Raw genomic sequence first — 21,877 nt, forward strand, 5'->3', positions numbered from 1 at the left:
ATAATTAATCTTCCTAATACAATATTTTAAAAATCCTCCTAACTATTAGATAAAGACATGTAACAAAATCAGAGAGCAAGATTAGAAAATAAAATTAATGGATACCATATGTTAAATTTTTATAATTTAAGAGGATTTTTATGCTAATTTTTAGAAGGATTTATAAAAAATAAAGTATTTAGGAATATATATTAATTGGGAAAAGTGAGTATGAGGCTGTTATGTACCCAACTTGTGAAAAACCCCTCACATACTAATATTTTAATATTTTAAATAAATACATGGCCCCTATGATTTTTACCTTTTAAAAAAAATATGTAAAGAGTTTTTCACCCAACTTGACTGCTTAACAGCTTCATATTCCCTTTCCCGTATTAATTTTCATAAAAGAAAAAATATCTTAATGCTGCCCCTCTCTTCCCCAATTTTGACCTAGCTCATATAAAATAATATATAACCTATACATATATATATACACACATGCAAACAAACCTTTACATAATACGCAAATAATCTTGGTCAAATCCATTTTAAATTTCAAAATCAAACACACTTAAATCCCTTCCGATTGTATCCAATTGTTCGGAAAAAAAAATCAGTAAAATTGATCGATTATGCTTAGGGTTTCAGAAAAAGAATGCCGGTGTTACGCAGTGGTGTACGACTTGGCCGTGATTCTCCTGTGGTAGTAATCGATAATAATAACAATAACAATATTAATAAGATTAATAGTAATAAGAAGAAGAAGAAGGTAACCGGTACGGCCGGTGAGGCGGTGAAGCGATCAGAAGGCAAGTACGTGAAGACACGCGCTGCGGTTGCTAAGGCTGCTGCGGCGGCGGTTGCTGTTGTTGAAGTGAAAGAAGAGGAAAAAGTGTGTGTGAAAAAAAAAGAAGAAGAAAAAGCAATGGCGGATGGCAGTGGTGGATTGAGTGCTAATAGATTTTCTGGTCAGGAAGAAGAAGGAAATACTGCTCCTTTTCCTGATAAGGTATACATATAGTTTCTGTTTATACATATATATATTATATATAATTTTATTTATCTGTTATGTATATCTTTATATATAATTGTTTAAAGATGTTTTTGTTGTTATAATTATATGAATTGTTGATTTGTGGTTATATGTGTAGTTTAAGAAAGTAAATTTTTTATATGTATTAGTTTAAATTAGCATTCTTTTTATGTTTTAAATTGTCGATTATTTAAATGTATTTGCTGATTCGCAGCGCAGGAAGGAATGCATGATTTAGTTATATATATGCTAAAAACGAATTGTGAAGTTTTGGTTTTATATAAATAGCACTATACCTCAAAGTTTTGACAGTTCAATTGGATTAATTTTTTGTTCCTGTAGAGCAATTAGTATGCTTGATGATAACTAGCTTTATTAATGTCCAATGTAGCGGCTTTTGATGTTTAATGGTGTTTTCCTGCCGACTGCCGTGCACTGCGGTGTGTAAGAGTGGGTAAGGTAGTGAGGTGGTAGAGATTTAGTGGTTGTGTTTAATCATAAATTTGGGGGAGGATAAATGCTTGATGTAATAATATACAGAGTAGTTTAGAAGTATAGGTTGTGCTATTTATCTATGGACCTAGTTAAAGCTATCTAAATTCAAAGTATGCAGATAACCTGTTTGAGGCAAGTGGCATAGCTCTGTACGTAATTGTTTGAGATCGTGTGCTCCCTCAATGTTACAACACTCTTACGTTGATTTCTTAACAAGTTAAGAAAATCTGATCTTGTTTTGTGCTTCTTATAGTGGAAACCCAAAATGACAATGCTTGAAAAATGAGCTTTAGGAGTTTACTTGGCTGACCACTTCTGTATTGGGAATCTGCTAATGGGCACTTTAACCCAAATATCAAGTATAATCACTATTTTCTTCCTTATTGAAATATGGATTTCAGATTGATGTATTCTCTCATTTATCTTCCTAGCACGAACAAGAAACGTGTTTCAGGTCATCTGATTCTGCTGTTCCCTCACACACTATCCTAAACTAGTTATAATCAATCCTTAGTTTATATTAACATTCTTTTTATGTTTTAAATTGTCAATTATTTAAATGTATTTGCTGATTCGCAGCGCAGGAAGGAATGCATGATTTAGTTATATATATGCTAAAAAAGAATTGTGAAGTTTTGGTTTTATATAAATATGACTATACCTCAAAGCTTTGATTGTTGAATTGGATGAATTTTTTGTTCATTTAGAGAAATTAGTACGCTTGATGATAACTAGGTTTACTAATGTCCAATGTTGCGGCCTTTGATGTTTAATGGTGTTTTCCTGCCGACTGCTGTGCACTGCGGTGTGTAAGAGTAGGTAAGGTAGTGAGGCGGTAGAGTTTTAGTGGTTGTGTTTAATCATAAACTAGAGATTCAATAAATGGAAGTATTGTGGTTTTCATTATATTGTTTGTTTTTCTTATACTTATAATTGGGGACCTGCATGGATTATTGAATATCCTAGTTAAGCTTTCAAAGTCAGTACCAGCTAACTTGATATATCTTTTGTTTTTGGCTACTTTCAGGTTCAAGTAGGTGGATCCCCTCATTATAAGGTGGAGAAAAAGTTAGGAAAAGGTGGGTTTGGTCAAGTATTTGTAGGCCGTCGTGTTTGTGGTGGAACTGATCGAATATCAGGTCCTGGTGCTACAGAGGTATGTTTTGGTACCAAGCAATCAAGTTTAGATTTAATGAGAATCTGTTTTTCTGAAATCTAATTTTTGCTGTCCATTTTCTTTAATTATGCGATTGGCAGGTAGCTCTTAAGTTTGAGCATAGAAACAGCAAAGGCTGCAGTTATGGTCCTCCATATGAGTGGCAAGTTTACAAGTATGTGTGTGTGTGTGTGCGCGCGCGTGCGTGTGTATTGGCGGTTTTTAAATCTATTTTTGCAGTTTTTTTTTTCTAATTTATAATAAATAACATCTCCGGGTTTTGGTGGAACAGTACTCTGGGTGGCATTCATGGAGTGCCTAAAGTTCATTATAAAGGAAAACAAGGAGATTACTATGTTATGGTATGTTATTCTGTTTCTTGCTTAACTAAATGAATCATTGATCATTCTATAATAATAACATTAATCTGTCTCTCTCGTCATAATATTCCAGGTTATGGATATGCTTGGACCTAGTTTGTGGGATGTCTGGAATTCTTCTGGGCAGTCGTGAGTTCTTTACCTTGCGGACCTAAACCAACGATTTTAGCTCAATTATCTTGCAGTTAACTGCATTTTAAACCAAATTTTTTTGTTTTAATCTTGTTTTGGTGTTTTATTTTTGTATAATGAGTTTCATTTCTTTTGAGTTGTTTTTTAGGAACTGCACACCATGAGTAATCAGGAAAAAACATATGTTCATTCATGTGAGTTGATTTGTTGATTTTGTATGTTTTTGCCAGGATGTCCTCAGAAATGGTAGCTTGTATAGCTGTGGAGTCTTTATCGATTTTGGAGAAGATGCACGCAAGAGGGTATGACCTTTAATTATTCTTTGTTATTAGCTCTCTCATTGTGATACTCGTTATATACGAGTATATGGAATGTTTATTTTGTTCTCTTACATGCTATACTGCTGGAACTAGTTATGTGCATGGAGATGTAAAGCCAGAGAACTTTTTACTTGGTCAACCATCAACACCTCAAGAGAAGAAGTTATTTCTTGTTGACCTTGGGCTTGGTATGACATCCTGTCTGCATTGTTAGGTGATTTTTTCCCATTTTACTCATATAGTTATGAATTCTTATATATGTGATATATGCAGCAACTAAGTGGCGTGACAGTGGTCAACATGTTGATTATGATCAGAGACCTGACATGTTTAGGTAACATTTGTTTTCACAAATAATTGAAGCAACCTCTTCATGGCGTCTTGTATACATATACTTGATATATATTCTTTTCATCTGCATAAAATTTCTTTTATGTTACTGTAGAGGAACAGTTAGATATGCGAGTGTGCATGCACACCTGGGAAGGACAGCAAGCAGAAGAGATGATCTGGAATCTCTTGCATATACTCTTGTCTTTCTTCATCGTGGTAGACTGCCTTGGCAAGGGTATCAGGTATTGCTTTGTGACACCAAAAATTCTCTTTTTGCCAAGTTATATTTAAGGTTTCAGAAATCTGATCATAAACATGTATATGTTTGTTAGGGTGACAACAAATCATTTTTAGTGTGCAAGAAAAAAATGACCACATCTCCTGAAATGTTGTGCTGTTTCTGCCCCCCTCCTGTAAAGCAATTTATTGAGATTGTTTGGAACATGAAGTTCGATGAAGAACCTAATTATTCTAAACTAATCTCTTTGTTTGAGGGTCTGCTTGGCCCAAATCCTTCCATAAGACCAATCAATACAGATGGAGCTCAAAAGGTGATATCTAATTTTTAAATCATTCTTTATATGTAGTAGCTACTTCCTGTTTCTGACATACTTCTATTTATAGATTATAACTCAAGTTGGCCAAAAACGGGGCAGATTGAATCTTGCTGAAGATGATGAAGGGCAGCCTGCAAAGAAGATTAGGATGGGAGTCCCTGCTACACAGTGGATCTCTGTTTACAATGCCAGGCAACCTATGAAACAAAGGTGCATAACTTATCTATTACAATTTCTATTTCAGATTTTATGTTTTTTACTTAATATTACATGTGAATCTATCAAGTTACATTGACTTCTCTTTTATGCTGCATCAGGTACCATTACAATGTTGCCGATGCAAGACTTGCACAACATGTTGAGAGGGGAAATGCAGACGGTTTACTTATCAGTTCCGTGTCTTCTTGTTCCAACCTGTGGGCTCTTATAATGGATGCCGGAACCGGCTTTACAAGTCAAGTTTATGAGCTGTCTCCTTTTTTCCTACACAAGGTAAATGCCACACGATTGTTGTATATATTGCATTCTGTGCAAACCATTCTGGACTATTTATGTATTTGTCTTGGTCCTGTTTATGTTATAGGAGTGGATAATGGAACAATGGGAAAAGAACTATTACATCAGCTCTATTGCGGGTGCGAACAATGGGAGCTCTCTTGTGGTGATGTCTAAAGGTTTGTAGATGGTGTACTCATACTTGGACAGTTTTTCAACTTTGTGACTAAAATTACGAAATTGGCCCTGCAGGGACCCCATACTCTCAACAGTCGTACAAAGTAAGTGAGTCTTTCCCGTTCAAGTGGATAAGCAAGAAATGGAGAGAAGGGTTCCATGTGACCTCTATGGCAACTGCTGGTACACGATGGGGTGTTGTCATGTCACGCAATGCTGGATTCAGTGATCAGGTAGAGCTTCCAAGCGTTGAAACTTTCAGGGGCATATGTTTGCTTTTATTAGATTTTGCTTTTATATTGATAAAAACCTGTAGTTCACATCAACATTAAATGTGTTACCAAATGTCTAGGTAGTGGAGTTGGATTTTCTGTATCCAAGTGAGGGAATCCATAGACGTTGGGATAATGGGTATCGTATCACATCAACTGCTGCCACGTCTGATCAGACTGCTCTCATCTTGAGTGTGCCTCGTCGTAAGCCCGGGGATGAGACACAGGAAACTTTACGTACATCCCAGTTTCCAAGTACACATGTCAAGGTAAGACTATTTGATGGAATCATGTGAACATTGTAGTATACTTTCCCTCATAAGCAGTTAAAACTGCCACATTTAGTGTGAACGTCACCGCTTTCTTGTATCTGTCATCTGTATCAAGGATCATTAATGTTAATTTCTGGTTTTGGAACGTGCAGGATAAGTGGGCAAAAAATTTATATCTCGCGTGCATTTGCTATGGAAGAACAGTGTCTTGATGATATAGCAAGGCCTGCTAGACGATTATCTTAAATTGAGGAAGCCATTAGTCTTTTTATTACTCTTTTTTTTTGGTTACTTATCATTGTTTTGGTAACTGAAGAAGTGATGTTAGAAGTTGGGGTTTTACAGAAATGATGTAAGAGATTATTATTTAATATTGAAGCTGTATAGTTGGCTCCTCGTAAATGTAGTTTGTTGCACAAATGTTCTTACTGGCCTTTAGGCCCTAAGCCTGAAATCGGTCATGATGGTTGATGCCCAAGACCCTTAAAGGTCTTTTTTTTGTGTGTATCCAACCTCGTTGGGTAAAGGCAGGAAACCTGCAAGGTTATTTTTAAGAAAATATGTCATTATGAAATAACATTACATTTAGTCATTTATAACAGTGAGTATATATATATTTCATAATCTAAAACATGGAATATGAAATGTATGTAATTAGTGAGACGGGATGACATATATATAAATTGGCGGGAGTGTTAACGGTTGAAAAAGAGCCACGTCACTATATCATATCCTAATCAATAAAAGGTCTTCCTTTCCTTTGTTACAAAAATCTGCAAAGGCAAAAGAAGAGAGAAAAATGGCGTATCATCTTTCTTGTGCAATCACACCTCGCTCACCTGCTCTACACTCTAGACGTACACTTCTACTCTCTTTCTATTCTTCCTTTCTATGTTAATCAATTAAACCATACTAAAAAACTTGAAGCTTTTCAAGTTCCAACCAACCAAGTCTTATCTCATTGTTTTTAATTCTCAAGATGCAATTTTATTTTATTATTGATTATTGATATTGATTTATGTATGACACACTTTCTGTTATTCTCACTCAATATGATTGTTATTATACCATCTGACTGAATAAGTTTAACATTTTTACTTATTAATTCAAGTTTTGATTATTAGCCAATCTGAAGCTGGCGAGCTTTCGTGTGAGATGCGTCTCCGAATCCTCCGACACCTCCTCCTCCTCAGCTGCTGATGCCTCGCCCGAACCTATCACGAAAAAGGTGGCCTTCTTCGCCTTTATCATGCTTTCCACTGCTAATTCTTTGTTGCTTAATAGGTTGAACAGCAACATATAAGTAGTTGTGCCAATTTCATTAAAATTGTAACAGACTAAGTGCCCCCTTTTTTGTCATCATATGCAAACATAGTTACATTTTGTTGATTTTGTTTCTTGTTTCTATAATTGCTCCAAAACACAATATACCTTCACTTTCTTTACCAATCAAAGTAGCTTTGTTACAATTGATTTGCATCAAAATATGTAAGTATGTTAAACCAAATGGAAAGACACAATTGTTAACTTGTATCATTGTATGACAACAAAAGAAGAAAAAAAGAAAAGAAAGTTAAAGTACTTCACATTTTGGTGCAAACAATGATTAGTATGACAGGTTTTAGATACTTGACATTCCAACAATGATTTCTAAAGTTAAGTTCATTTTGACAGAGTGAAACTCAGTTGACTTCACGGAGACTATGTGTAGCGTGTTTAGCTTCATCAATGGCTTTAATAAGCAATTCGACTACTTCCCATATGAAGGCAGATGCACTTGCTCCTGACTTCAAAGAAAGACCCGTGTGTCGCAACTGTATGGGCAGTGGTGCTATCATATGTATGTTTTCATCTTACTTTTATGTGATTGAAAAATTATATTGGATGTTGCCTTTCTGGTCCTTGAGATGTTGATTTTGTATCTAGGTGATATGTGTGGTGGTACAGGAAAATGGAAAGCTCTAAACAGAAAACGGGCTAAAGATACCTACGAGTTTACTGAATGTCCAAATTGTTATGGTATGATATTTCTTGATTTTGTGTCTTGATGCATTTTGCTGGCACTAGAGTTGTTGACAACAGTTTTTGTTGACTTGGAATACAGGCCGGGGGAAGCTTGTATGTCCTGTTTGTTTAGGTACCGGTTTACCCAACAACAAAGGTCTTCTTAGGAGACCTGATGCCAAGCAACTGCTTGATAAGATGTATAATGGAAGACTACTTCCAAACTCATAAGGTCATTCTCCAACTTGCTTTTATTTGGTTAACGTTCATATGGATACTGATAAGATGTCTGATGGAGACAACATCAACCTTCCATAAGCCTTTTTTTTTTATAGGTGTTTACTGTTTAATGACATGCAACAGTAGAATCTAAAGATTACTCATCTATTTGATCCAAAATGCATCATTTCAGCAAAGTTGAGGGTTATTAATCTTGATACTATCTTTTTGTTCACTGGTACAATTTGGCTTTCAGGTTATTAATGAGCAATGGTATATAGAAGATCAAATACATGCGTATATAGGAGCAACTTCTATGCAAAAACCTTTTTGGAAGAGACAAGTCGGACAACTCTTACTCGAGCAGCTGCTGAGATATCACATACACAATCCAACTTTTTTCATCTATAGACTCGGTAGAGGAAACATTTTAAATATGTATTATCTTGAAAGCAGGGTTGTTAATCTCCTTATAATTTGTGAAGAATTGAGGTCTGGTTTAGATAAGATGATCTTTTTGTTAGATTCTAAAGTTGCATATGCAAAAATTCAGTTCTGCACTTGTAAGAATGTAATTTCTTCTTTAGTTATTTGCAAAAGCCCCAGGTAAACTAACTGGTCTTTACTTGTTTTTATTACACATAGAGATGATATTATAATCCTAAAACATTTAATTTAAATGTAACAAGATTAAATGTTCAATAAACAAAGAAAAACAAGATTATACTGAAATAGTATAAAACGGTATATTTCATATCATTTGACACAAATTAACAATAAAAGAGTTCACACAACTTTGGACAAACTGTTATGGGCCATTCCAAATCAGACTAACTTTGGCCCTCACCAACCAATACAGGTTCCACAGACCTACCTGACCCACCGATTTTGCTACCTCTTCTTACAGTGACTGTGCCAAGAATGCATACAGTCAGTCATTATCTGTAAACCAGAACAAAGGCTTCCTTAAAATAATCATAAGATCATGAATTTCATTATAGGAAAGGATGTATATGAATACACCACTTGCTATTGAGAGAACTTTTTCTTCAGATAGTAACCCTTAAAATATGAAGTCAGATTTTTAGTCCAGCAGTTGTCACTTCTGTTTCTAAATCACCAATTTTCCTCTTCTTATCATTGTGACGTTGTTTGTTCATAGATTTATCGGCTCTGGACACGATCTTTGAGACGGTAAACCCGGTGACTTCAAAATTATGTGATCTTTGAGGGACTAATGCGTTGCGAAGGGTGATACCAACACCATCATATGTCCAAACACCAAGCTTGGCATCACCTTTTAGTCCAATGGCAAACCAACCAAGACCAGCTGCAGCAATATCAATGCAACTGGAGTCCCAAGTGTTGCCCTGCACACTGAATTCCTTCTTTACCCATCTTCCAAGCTCCTCGACCCGTTGCTTCCCTATTGGTGGCTGAGGGTGAAAATAGAAATCAATATCTTAGTCCCTATTAGAAGGCACACCATACTACTACTAACAATAACAATTGGAAAGATTCAGAGGTCATAAGGGCCGTTGAATATTCAGCTGATATCAAAATCCCATAAGTAGCTCTAATAGAACATGCAGTGGAAAACAGTGATTGTATACACTTTCTGCTGTTTTGAGTTGTATTATTCAGATGTTCAAGTGTTTGGAAAAAAGCTGATTATTTGGGAAACAAATGTATAAATTATAAAGGATAAAGGGTAAATAAGTATATAAACTATTTAATAGCAGCTTATATGAAACTCGCTATCCAAAACTATGATCAGACAATCTGAAGTAGAGGCTGTTAATCCAAACACCAATTTAGGACTGGTTATTGCGACCACAAGTCCACAAGTCACATGTTCAAGTATAACCCTACACACAATATTTAATTCCACAAGTAAATACAAACAACCCACCGCAATAAGGCTAATACTTTAGGCAAGTTCTAAAACTAGTAAACTACAATGACAGTATTAATAATAGAAAACTGATTGAAATGCAGGGGTACTTTCAAGTTTCACCATTCAAAAAACAGTCAGACGCTTACAAGAAGTCAAGACTTTGTGCCTAAAGAAATGTCGCAGTATAATCAAACAAATGGAGTACACATTATTAAACAAAAACGGAGTGCTTCTCAAAAATTTCAATCACATAAAAAATTGCCATCTGTGACTAATGGTCAAATATCTAAACTAGCTTATCAATGTTTTAACAGAACTCCCAAGCATATACCACCAAATTATTGTAATAAAGATAATTGGCATATATGTAACCTCAACATAGAAAAGGAAAAAATGTCCCAATTATGTTAAACAAGTTCATAACCTACTTGCTTCTTCCCATTTCTATATGGATTTACTTGAGGTCAAACCCACAAGTTCAACTTCAAAGTCATATGGATGTGAGTTCTCTTATAGGCACAGCATCGAAAATAGGCCAATGGGCCTCAAAACTCGAATTTAACATCTTATCTTATTCTTATTGGAACAAAAAGAGCAAAAGATTCGTTTCAAAAGTATTCAAATCATATGTCACCCATAAAAGATTTAATTCATAAAAACATAAAAAATGATCAAAGTTAGAGCTAGAGTGACCATACTTGTAACTGATTACCAAAGTGATCTTCCACCATTGATGATGCCTTCTCTGTTTTGCCCATATGCAGGGGAAGATAAGGAGATGCCCACACAGTGACATATATAGAATCCACCGATGATTCTTCTATGTCAAGCCTCATGAGACCAGCAATATGAACAGAATGGCCAGCCTAATCAACACCACAAGTCTACTAAGTTAACAAAAATAAATAAAACATTGTAAACCATGGATTGCACTATCTAAAGAATCATGCTTTTCTGCTATATCTACAAAAATGTACAGCCAAATAAACTCACTTTTATCCTATAAGTTCTCGGCTTCAACTCCTTGCTAATGTTAACCAACTTCTGTTCTTCAGGAGTCAACCGTGTAGTAATCTGATGCGGGTTCAACAGCCCTGGTGTATCAAACAACTTAGCCTGGCCCGATAACACACCTTCCACCCGAACAATCCCCAATGTAGTCCCAGGCACAGGAGCCTCGGTCAAAACACTCACTTTACCTCCTACGCATTTCCCTAACCCATTAATCAGTGTCGATTTTCCAGCATTCTGTGCCCCAATGACCCAAACACGCCCTCGTGGTCCAGCCATTGACACCATATCATCTGCAAGATTCTTCAACCCCCAATTCTTGACAGCACTCACCAAATGAACTTTAGCCAATTTATTAGCCCCACCTTCTCTAGCCCGAGTCCTGACCCAATGCTCGAAGCCCGTTGGTGATATAGATGCAGGCAACAAATCGATTTTCGTCACAACTAACACAACTCTAGGCAAGTTCCCTGATTTTCCTTCTTTCCAAGCTCGAGAATTGTCATCAATCGTATTTGAAACCAACTCTGCAACTTTTCTAGGAAATGATCCATCAAAATCTACGGAATCTACAACCATAACAACCACAGTCCTAGTACCCGAAACCGAACTCAACTTCCTTCCAACAGTATGGTCAAAGTCAAAATCCGGCAACAAATTTTCAACACTTTGATCCTTAACCTTCCCATAATTCCTTAAACTATGACACCTAGCACAAACAACCGGCCTTTCAGGTAATTTCTGACTTTCAACATTTTCAAGATTTTCATCAAAATCAATCAAGAAACCTTTTTTAAGAGAATCTGGAATCTGGGTTTCATCTGCCAATGGGTTTTTATCAATGGGTATTTTATAATTTGAATCTTTAACAGAAGGTGTAATAAAAAACCCGGGTTTTTTCGAGTCGAAGTCTTGCATTCTGATACCACATCCAGGGCAAATTTGAAGTGTTTGTGAGGCTTTTTCATCATAATTTCCATCTCTTAAAGATGGGTTTGATGAAAAAGGTCTAAAAAATGAGGTTTTGGGGTATTAGGGTTTTCGTAGGGTTTAAAAGATTTAATCTTTTTGGTTTAGGGTTTATGATATTGGGGTTGTTAGATATAGGTTTTGTGTATGTAAAGGTTGTGTATGGTGAAAATGCAAAAAGGGTTTTGAGCTTTGATGGAGATAGTTTCCTAGATATCATTTTTGTGTGTTTGTTGAGTTATGCCAAAAACAACTTCATATTTGACTGTATAACGGGGGGGGGGGGCAAAAAACATTAGATAAAACAAAAATTACAACAACACATATGTTAATTCTATAAAACATAAAACTTATGGTACAAATGTTTAAAATGTTATAAAAAACAAAAATGTAAAATATATGTTAAAAAAAAACAAATTGTTAGAAAATGTAAAAATATATAAAAATTACAAAATACAAAATGTTAAAAATTAAGAGAAACAAAATAAATTAAAATTAAAGAAAAATAAATGTTAATAAAATAAATATTACAAAACATATATGATTCCATGAATTTTAAAGTTTTAGGGTTTAAAAAGAAATAAGAAAGAAGTTAAAGAGCTGCAGTAAGCATCTTCCAAAACAACAGGGGACAATATGTAACTTTTAAAAATAAAGAGAAAAAAAAAAGGATTATGATGATGGCTAGGTTCAAACATGGGACCTTGAAGATAAACCAAGGGATGCTTACCACTCCAACCAACTTCATATTTGTTTCATTTTCCAGTTCTTTCAATTTATAATCTATCCAAAGTTTGTGGCAGAAAAAGACAAATAACCACTATTCACATTCCATTGCTATATTATAGAAGGTAATATGTTTTGGTAACAAATGTTTAGAGGAATTATTACTTTTATTATAGCAATAATTTAATATTTACTTCGTAAATAAATAAGCCATCCCTCCCGCTGTTTGGTGATATTCCTCAAAGAGACATGGTTTCTTCACTTTCTTGCAACTCACTTATTAATTACCACTTTTCATGTTTGTGTGTGTGTGTTTTTTTTAATGATTATATATGATGGCTTCTTTTTATTTTATTTCATGTTATGTGCTCTAAAGTTCATTGTATTAATCTAGTGAAGATGATTTGTGATACCCACTGCCGGCTTAACCATTTTGGTGGCCTTAAGCGGTACTAATATTGGAGGCCTTTTTAAAAAACTTTTTGACAAAACCAGTTTTATTTTATCCATGCTTAGAATCGATAAAAATAATTAAAAACTCATACATAATGAAGTTAAAAGGATAAAACAAAATTTTTAACAACACTGTATATGATGCAAGTACATATTAAAGTTATATTATCAAAATATAATCATCACTTAAAAGGAAGCGATGTGAGTACACATGAAACTGATATTATCAAAATTGTAAATTTTTACATTAACCATGTATGAAGGGTCTAAATTGATAAAATTGAAAGTAGAAGGGATTACATAAAATTTAAATATAATAATGGGACATTAAATAATGTAATGAAGTACAACTAGTCAACTATCCTGTTTTGGGTTGTCTATAACCTTTCTTGCCTTCCGCCATTAAAACAAGATCTGAGCTTCTTATTTTTTTTTCTTTCTATTTTGACTTCAGTTATCAAACTTTTTAGTATCAAATACTTAGTTTATCCATCGAAAACACAGTATACTAGCATCAAATTTCCGAAAAGCAAGATATATAAGCCCGAAAGGTGATAAAATGTGAGGCCTCTAATTTGTGGAGGCCTTAAACCACCACCTAACCTATACATACAACCGGCTCTGGTGATACCGACTAATTAATTAATGTCATTATTAAAAATTCCAAATGACCTTAAGTTTGATGATTAAACTAGTTTTTATGATCCTATAAGTTGATTATCCACTGCACATTTGGGGGGTTAGCAAGTTGTAAATGCCTCTTAGCTCTTCCACCAACACTGTCAAGATTAATTTTGTGTTTATTAAGCCTCTGCCAACCCTGAAGCTCTTCCTCTATTTTCCCCACTGCCACATCAGCTTTACTCTCTCCTAAATCACCTCTTCCTCACAAAAAAATAATATTATTTAAACCAAAAAGTTTTTTTTTTGTTTGGAAGTGAACCGGACCCACATAATTTCCTTTTCTCTTATCTTCAGTTGGTGGCCCAAGGATGAGGAGGGGAAGGAAGAGGCTTGGAAGAGATTGCTACCAACCCAAGAAGTGTTGAAGAGAGCAAGGAAGAGGGGGAGGAAGGAGTGTTGGCAGAGGCGTTAACGTACTTCATATATAGTGTTCATTCATATAAATTTATGTAGCCCAAGACATTCATGATTATTCACATTTCAGTCGATATAGGGAATATTTAGATTCTATTAACTACTCTACCACATAGTACCTTTTGATAAAAAGAGTTAAAATAACACAACTATATTTGTACACATCATGAAATCATTTCGTGATTTGTACATGTAGACTAAGTTGAGAAATTCATATATTTGTACAATTGTATACAGGTCACGTGGAGCGGCAATAGCGAAAGGATTATGTATCAGAGTCGTAGAAGGGGGTCGAAAGCTTTCAAGGACCTGTCGAAAGAAAGACTTGCTGTTTTGATCATTGACTTTCTTCAATAGAAAGTGTTTGCAATTAACATTTATGTTGTCATATATGTTGTAAATTTTATAATAATTCTTTTTCAAGTTGCATAGTGTAGTTTCTGACAATCTTATGCTTAGTGCAACTTAAGCAATCCACCCTGGCTCAAATTGTGCATTTTAAGTTTATAGGTTGACTATGACCTCACAAAATTGAGTTGTCGAACATCTAGCTTGGCCACGTTAGTGTAAAGTGCATTTTTGATGACATCAGAATTTGCTTAGGAAGTTAGTTAGGAGCTTAATTTGATTTTAACTAGTAGATAAATAGGGTTGGTTTTTGTGAAGGTTAGACTATTAGTTGGACTAGATACATGTTTCCCATGTAAAAAAAGACGTAAGTGCATTAATCTGATCAAGAATTCAAGTTCTAAAGGCTTCTTCTATACTCTTTCTCTTTCTTTTTCTCTCCAAAGAATTCAAAGATTACAGACTCTTCTTTTTCTCTTCTTCCATATTTCTCTCCAAAATAATTCAACAACCTTAATTTTTGAACACAGATTAACACATCTACACAAAAGCTATCACTCTATAGATCTAGCCGGAATTACTACTTATTAAACTTGTATTTATAGATAACCATTAAAAGTTTTAATTTAATTTCTTTTTTTTGAAATCGTAGATTGAAGAAGGGATGAATCAGAAGATCGTAGATATATTTTGGTTAGTTCGATCTTTCAGCAAGGGACAGTCGTCGGTCAATCAGAAATATCATACAGTGATATATCGGAGGTATGTGATTCTTAATATCTTTGGGTTTTTCCATCGATTTCTAATTCACAATTTTTAAAGATTTTTAGATGTATCCTTAATGGGTTTTGTTATATATATATATATATATATATATATATATATCAATATGAATGGCTGTATCTTTAATGGGATTTGTTCTTTGTGAATCAATTGGGATAATTGCATATGAATGTAACCACCTATGACCAAATGGTTATGTAATGTAGTGATCTATTCAAGTGGCTATGTAATGTAGGCACCTATGTTTTCTTGGCTATACTATGTAAGGTTCTTTTTGTTTGGGTCGATCAATGTAAGGACCTATGTATTTTTTTTTGTTATACTATGTAATGTCCGTACATATTTTACATGGTATAACCAAGAAAACATAGGTGCATACATTACATAGCCACATGAATAAGTCACTACATTACATAACCATTTGGTCATAGGTGGTTACATTTGTATGCCATAAACCCGAATCAATATCATATTATGTATGTGCACATGATGTTGATTATATTTATTAATATGGTGATTTGTTGTTGTATTCCAAACATTATGTGACTTTTTCCAGAATTATTTTGTTTTGATGGTCATGAATCAATAACTATATGTTATGATTACAATAGAAAAAACTCAGTGGAATTCCTCATTTTGTTTTGAAGGAACAGATGTTTTTTGTGCTGCAATAATTGGTTGTGGTAAATTCTAGCCTTTCTCTTGTATCAATTTCCTCAATTTTAGTATGTATATCATATATGTCGTGAAGTTAACCTCACTGGATTATTTTTGCTTTCTTCCGTTTGATTTCCAGGGATTTATTTTTAATCCATCTTATATTTATGCCTTTGCATACTTTCTGAGGTCCATCTCTTTCCCCTTCATTATTTTCTTATAGACTTATAGTCTGAATTTTTTTGTATAAGTTTGGATTTGATAGAGTTATAGGTTTTTAGAGCTGAATTGGTATAAGATTAAAATGTACTGATTGTTTAGATATTTATTTATATATTAGCTCAAAATACGAATCATGGACTGATTGCTCAGGTTTCGTTTAGATATTGCTCAAAGTAAGTAATGATGAGGGGTCTTCAAATAATAAGAAAAAAACAAAAGAGAAGATAGAAGAAGTGTTAAAAATCATTCTTGGTTGGAGGCTTGAAAATCCATCCTGCCAAAAACTTATTCATGGTTGGAATGTACATGGCTAAAAATTTATTTAGTAGCTTTAATTTCTCAATGTAGGTCTATCTACTTATATCTTACAGCTAACAAGGTGGACGGTTTAGAGAATGGGTCAAAATGGGTTTAGGGTTATGGTATATGTCAAAAAGTATGCTACATTGATTTTTGGAGATCTTCTTAAAAGTGTGTTAACATGTTTATTTAATTTGTCTTTTTAGTTGGTTTAGTTGAACAGAATTCAGTTGGAGATCATGTGGACAAGTCAGATAAGTGAGTTCGTTTTAACTCATTGTCTAAGAATTATCTTAGTGTTGGATTTGTCATGAGCTTTTGTTATTTTTTATTTTTATGTACAGGGGCGAAGATGGATTCCGTAGCGTGCTTCTAAATCATAAGTGAGTAATATTTTCTATTCTCCTCCTAACCCTCAATTTGATTGTTTACCAAGAATGTTGAGCTGTCTATGTAAGCCAGGGCTCTAACTCACAAGAAGTGTTTTTGATCACTTTGCAGGAAAAAGGTTTTCGTGGAAAATATATCATAAACAACAATTGATAAAACCAGGGCTCTAACTCACAAGCTACGACAAGGTGTGTTCCTAACCCTTTCTATATATATATATATATATATATATATATATATAGGGCTCCTTTAGTTCGAACCAAAGCAAACAAATCAAGAAGAGGGATCCTCTTTTGCGGCGATCTCACGCATAAATAATTTTGGCTTTTTGAGGTCGGTAAATTTATTAACTCAATCTAATATCAAGTTTTTAAGAAATATATTAACTCAACGTAGTATCAAGTTTTAAAGAAATTTAGTTACTCAAATACGTCAAAATAATTGTTTTAAAATGTTGGATCCTTATAAGTGTTATATGTGGACTGTGACATATGGAAGTATGGAACTGCTGTATTAGGGAAACATGATGAAGAAAGTGATAGCCTTGTGCAAATTTGCGGTCCTGCAGTAGTTGAATGCGTTTCTCACAGACTAATCCAAACTCTTGCAAAGTTGCGGTCCATCTTAATAGACACAATGGTTGGGTTTTAGATGGATGATATATATATATATATATATATAGAGAGAGAGAGAGAGATATTCCTTATTTTGAGAACCATTTTTTTTTGTAAGAACCATGTGAACTCTTGGATAATATATTTGTTCACATGTTCTTTTTGTTCATTCACATGTGAAATGATATAAAAATGTATGTTGTAGAAGAAACTTTTTAATGAAACCTTTAAAGTAACCTTTTATGAACTTGTGAATGAATTTGTTCACATTTTTTGTTCACATGTAACAAACGGCTATATGTAAGGTTTTGAAAAAAAATTTCTTCTGCAACATATATTTTTATAACGTTTCACATGTGAATGAACAAAAAAAACATGTGATCCAATATAAATATTAGGAGTTCTCACGGTTCTTACAAAAATATGGGTTCTCAAAATAAGGGTCCCCTATATATATATATATAGAGAGAGAGAGAGAGAGAGAGGGGGGGGGGGGGGAGGGAGAATATAATCTAGGATTATTTCATTAATTAAGTTTATATAAATGGTATACAATATTAACATATAAGGCGTCTGTTATAATTTCGCGTATGCTTTATTTATATAGATAGATAGATTTATTAGGCTCTGGTATGTAACTATACTCCTTGAAATTAGTATTTGGTTTCTATAATAATTAGTCTTTTTCTAACACGTAAGTTAAGAAACGTTGAAGCTATATTAGCTTTATTGGTCCATACCGGTTTCTTGTCATTCTTTTATTAGTAACTTCAGCCCCTTGCGGTCTCAAGTTGGTTTTTAGTTTTTATTTTTTTAATTGATGTGTTTGATGAATGTGTGGGTTTATAGATTGCATCATCAACTGTAAAAGGAACAATAATTTGTTTATTCTGCAGTTATCTATGTAGCAGGAGTAGTATTGCAGTTTCTTGGATTCTGCAATTCAGTCAGTTGTTGATGGAGGATGCTGGTGACCTGGTGTACAACAACGGATATGCCAGTGCTATGGGGAGGCAATGGAGAAGTCTGCTATTTCGAGTAAATCTCTATATTCTAATTGCTTATAAATAAAATCTAGGGGTGACAGAATGAATGGGTCAGAAAACAACCACAGTTATGGCATAAAACAGTCGCCAATACATGGTCATTTTTTTTTTTGAAATATTTTTGTCAATTCATAGGTGTGTAATGATCGAAATATAATTACTCAACTGGTAAAACTTGCTGAAAAGTTGCTTTCAACGCAACTAACTCTCAAGTTGACTGGTATCATAGTTGGAAGGTTAGGAATATTTCTTGTGTATGTAAACTATAGCTCTCCAGTTAGCGGGATTGGTAAAGGGTCAAGACGCCGTATAGCTTAGAAACCTGCCAATATTTAGTCCTAAGTCAAAATGGTTTAGTCCAGGTTAATACCAAATCATTTTTGTCCATGTTTTTTTTAACACTCGGCTACATGTGACTGTGCCACATGCTTAATATGTGCTATTTGATTGTTAGAGAGCTGCAAGTTGTCGACTCAATGGAATTCACATGACAATTTGCATCAAAAGATTGATCAAGGGACTTCCATTGAACAAACCTTATACGTAATGGTCGCTCCGTGTGTAAGTCTCCAAGATTCAACTTTTTTATTTTCACGAATCTTTACTATCATATATGTTACTATGATTAAGTAGTTAAAGCTACACAATCTTATAGTTTAGATGGTGAATTTGTGAGTATTTATTTATCAATGCTCTTTAGAGTTATAAAATACAACACCATGTTGACCTTTTTTTTCCATAAAATATATGAGTGAAAACTGTCGACTACATGTAGCTGATGAAACTGCGTTTATGCGGACGAAACTCCGTTTATACGGACGAAGTTAAAGTAGTTAAAAAGAAAAGGAAAAAAGAGGGCCAAGAGTTGCATCAATGGCATAGGCCTTACCAGAACCATTTATGTGATACTTTCTGCAATACTGCAACTATCCATATGTGAAAAATCATGGTTTTGAGTTAGAATGTTAGTTGATTTTTTAGCTTACTTTATAAGATATGTGAAATAGTACTTGCCCACAACATATGCTTCTTTTGTATCCATCTATTTATTGATATATGTATTTTTTTTTCTTTAGTATGGCTATCGATATATATGTAATAATGAAATTTGAAGTTGAAGGATAGTGTTGGCATTGCTCATTCGCTTGTAAAGTAAAATGTGTAGGTATACATGATAAGCGATTTCCAGTTATAGGTAGACCCAGCAACAAAAATACTGATGGTTGGGCTAGCATCATAAAAAGAAACGAAATTAAAGTGAGGGGAGGAGTGATGTGTCAAAGTGATGCTTGGTTGATCAACAATAGCCAAATCTACAAAATGAAACTATTGTACTTTGTGTTTAACAAAATGAAAGACTTAGGCTGCGTTTGGTTGTGGAAAACAACCTTTGTTTTCCAAGAAAACATGAAAAACAGAAAACGCGTTTTATTAACCGTTTTCCACAAAAATTTTCTATGAAAACAAAAAACCATTTTTTCACTTTTTGAACTACAATCAGAAAACAACTTTTTTGTGTTTTTCCGTTTTCTACTTTTTGTTTCCAAACAATTCCTTATATCATTCCTCCTACCATACACTCACACACACACAAACTTCTCCTCCCACCTCACCTCACTGCTATCTCCACCACCCCTGCCCCCTTATATGGCCAAAGCCCATATAAACATTTAGGTTTTCTGATTGGGCCACCCTTACTCTTACAAACCTTGGGTCGGTTTGGATTTCCACCCGAACGCCTCCTCTCTTCCCTTTTATGTTGCTATAAAACTTAGTTAATTTGTCACCAAATTAAGGTATATACAAACAAATTTAATTTACACATAATAATATATACACAATTTTAAACTACTTACATTATACTGCACAAATGAAATGGCTGGGTCTCAATTAGGGATTTATTTGTGAAAGTGGTGATTTATATTAATATAAATATATAAATACTTGCATTTCAATACAAACGATATATATATAAACACATTGATAGGTCGTGAACATTGAAGATTTCCGGATATTTGTAGCTCATTCGATACTTATAACTTGGTCTTAACTTGCTTCTAATCGGCAAATGTGAGTTTCGTAGTCCTTACGTTTACTTTATTTGGGGTGGAAAGTGTACTCGTGGTTAAACGGTTGTCGGATGATACAATTTGTTGTGATACGAATTGAGACGTTAGATATCTAATTGATTGACCGTGATACGTGTTATGTGACGGTTATATGAGACATTTATGATTGTGACGTATGACGTATATATTACTATTATGTATTGACGTGACGGTGGATTGACGAATTCACACCCGGTATGATCATGGTCACTTTATTATTATGTTATACTTGTAACCTATGACGTATATTATATATTATTATGTATTGATGTGACGGTGGATTGACGAATCCACACCCGACATGATCATACTCGGGAAAGGGTCTTTGAGCGCATATTATGACGTTTATTGTAATGTCTTGTATTGACGTGACGTGATTAGGTATTCTAATCCTCATTTATCGATAACGGTTGATATCCCGACACACTTGATTTTATTACAAAAACCTACGAACTCACCAATTTTATGTTGACACGTTTTAGTACACTTTTCAGGTGAACAGGTAAACCACAGACATATTGGATGATTGCTTGATTGTATGCATGCTAGGATGGACTTGGACTATTTCTTGGATCCGTGATTCATAGTTCCTGCTAATGGGTTATGCTTAGGATCATTTACCATCTTTTGAACTATTATTTAACGCTTGATGGGTGTGCTCCTTATGCATTATTCTTGATCCGGTACTTGTATTTTGAATGATTTGAATGGATTGTCCAATCCTTTTAAATGCATTTAGACTCGTCTCTACTTAATTTCCATGTCGTGCTATGTTTAGTATGTAACCCTCGTGTTACCGCCTTGACGGGGTGTTACGTATAAGGCTAAGTAAAGACATAATTTACGCTTCAATAATCAATTTCTGTACAATAACTTGTCAGTAGAGAAAATCAAAAACAAATCATTGCAATTTCATGTTAAATAAATAATCGGCGCTAAGAGTTTCTGTATAGAGCCAGGGAACAGAGCCACACTTATGTGAGTGAGTTTAGTAGATCCAACTTAAATATGTGGTTCTGTAGTTGTGTCCAATCAATTGTTTTATACGCACGTCGACCTCACTTGGAAAAGTGGAAAACTTTATGGCTTTGTCCAGGCATCCCTGTATAGAGTATGAATGTCTTTGTTTCTTCTTCTTTTGTTCTTCGGCATCTATTTTGTTTAAAGATTTAGATTATTATTGTAATATGTAAATAGTTCAAATTATCAGAAACAAAAAAAAGGTGTGTCAACCTAACCGATTCTGAAAAATGACCTGGTTCAACCAGACGTCGTTCTAGCATGTTACCCAATTCAGAACTTATTTCTGTTCCTTACTGTTCTCATTGATATCTTCCATTGGTAGGCTTTCTCTCGTTTGGAGGCTAAAGGTTTCATTTTTCCATCTAGCTTGAAGGTTGTAAAAGTAGATTATCCTATCTATGATAC

General features: G+C 34.2%; 2 protein-coding genes, 1 long non-coding RNA gene and 1 pseudogene across 9 annotated transcripts; 3 read left to right on the top strand and 1 right to left on the bottom strand.

The window, feature by feature from the left end:
* Positions 1-506: 506 nt before the first annotated feature.
* LOC122581979 (casein kinase 1-like protein HD16) lies at positions 507-6,006 on the top strand. The gene is made up of 16 exons (XM_043754312.1): positions 507-991; positions 2,538-2,666; positions 2,768-2,841; positions 2,959-3,028; positions 3,120-3,175; positions 3,409-3,480; positions 3,592-3,686; positions 3,772-3,832; positions 3,944-4,073; positions 4,164-4,382; positions 4,456-4,598; positions 4,706-4,880; positions 4,972-5,062; positions 5,136-5,293; positions 5,413-5,601; positions 5,757-6,006. Exons 1-16 carry the CDS (start codon positions 638-640, stop codon positions 5,814-5,816), a joined length of 2,076 nt encoding a protein of 691 aa, XP_043610247.1. The 5' UTR covers positions 507-637; the 3' UTR covers positions 5,817-6,006.
* A 348-nt stretch (positions 6,007-6,354) lies between these two features.
* LOC122582321 (protein PHOTOSYSTEM I ASSEMBLY 2, chloroplastic) lies at positions 6,355-8,350 on the top strand. Its single transcript, XM_043754688.1, has 6 exons — positions 6,355-6,461; positions 6,729-6,832; positions 7,279-7,444; positions 7,531-7,623; positions 7,709-7,840; positions 8,084-8,350. Exons 1-5 carry the CDS (start codon positions 6,404-6,406, stop codon positions 7,837-7,839), a joined length of 552 nt encoding a protein of 183 aa, XP_043610623.1. The 5' UTR covers positions 6,355-6,403; the 3' UTR covers position 7,840; positions 8,084-8,350.
* Positions 8,351-8,559: 209 nt separating this feature from the next.
* LOC122582319 lies at positions 8,560-11,924 on the bottom strand (annotated as a pseudogene).
* Positions 11,925-14,711: 2,787 nt separating this feature from the next.
* LOC122582372 lies at positions 14,712-21,359 on the top strand. Of its 7 annotated transcripts, none has more exons than XR_006321171.1 (10): positions 14,713-15,091; positions 15,766-15,795; positions 15,909-15,958; positions 16,340-16,427; positions 16,498-16,549; positions 16,636-16,674; positions 16,793-16,869; positions 18,192-18,333; positions 18,796-18,902; positions 20,944-21,359. It is a non-coding gene; the product is annotated as an uncharacterized LOC122582372 (long non-coding RNA). The 7 variants fall into 7 exon arrangements; XR_006321170.1 differs by having other exon boundaries at positions 14,714-15,091; positions 16,340-16,413; XR_006321169.1 differs by having other exon boundaries at positions 14,712-15,091; positions 15,724-15,795; positions 16,340-16,549.
* Positions 21,360-21,877: the final 518 nt, after the last annotated feature.

The sequence above is a fragment of the Erigeron canadensis genome, chromosome 9 (genome assembly GCF_010389155.1).
Source record: "Erigeron canadensis isolate Cc75 chromosome 9, C_canadensis_v1, whole genome shotgun sequence".
Lineage (NCBI taxonomy): Eukaryota > Viridiplantae > Streptophyta > Magnoliopsida > Asterales > Asteraceae > Erigeron > Erigeron canadensis.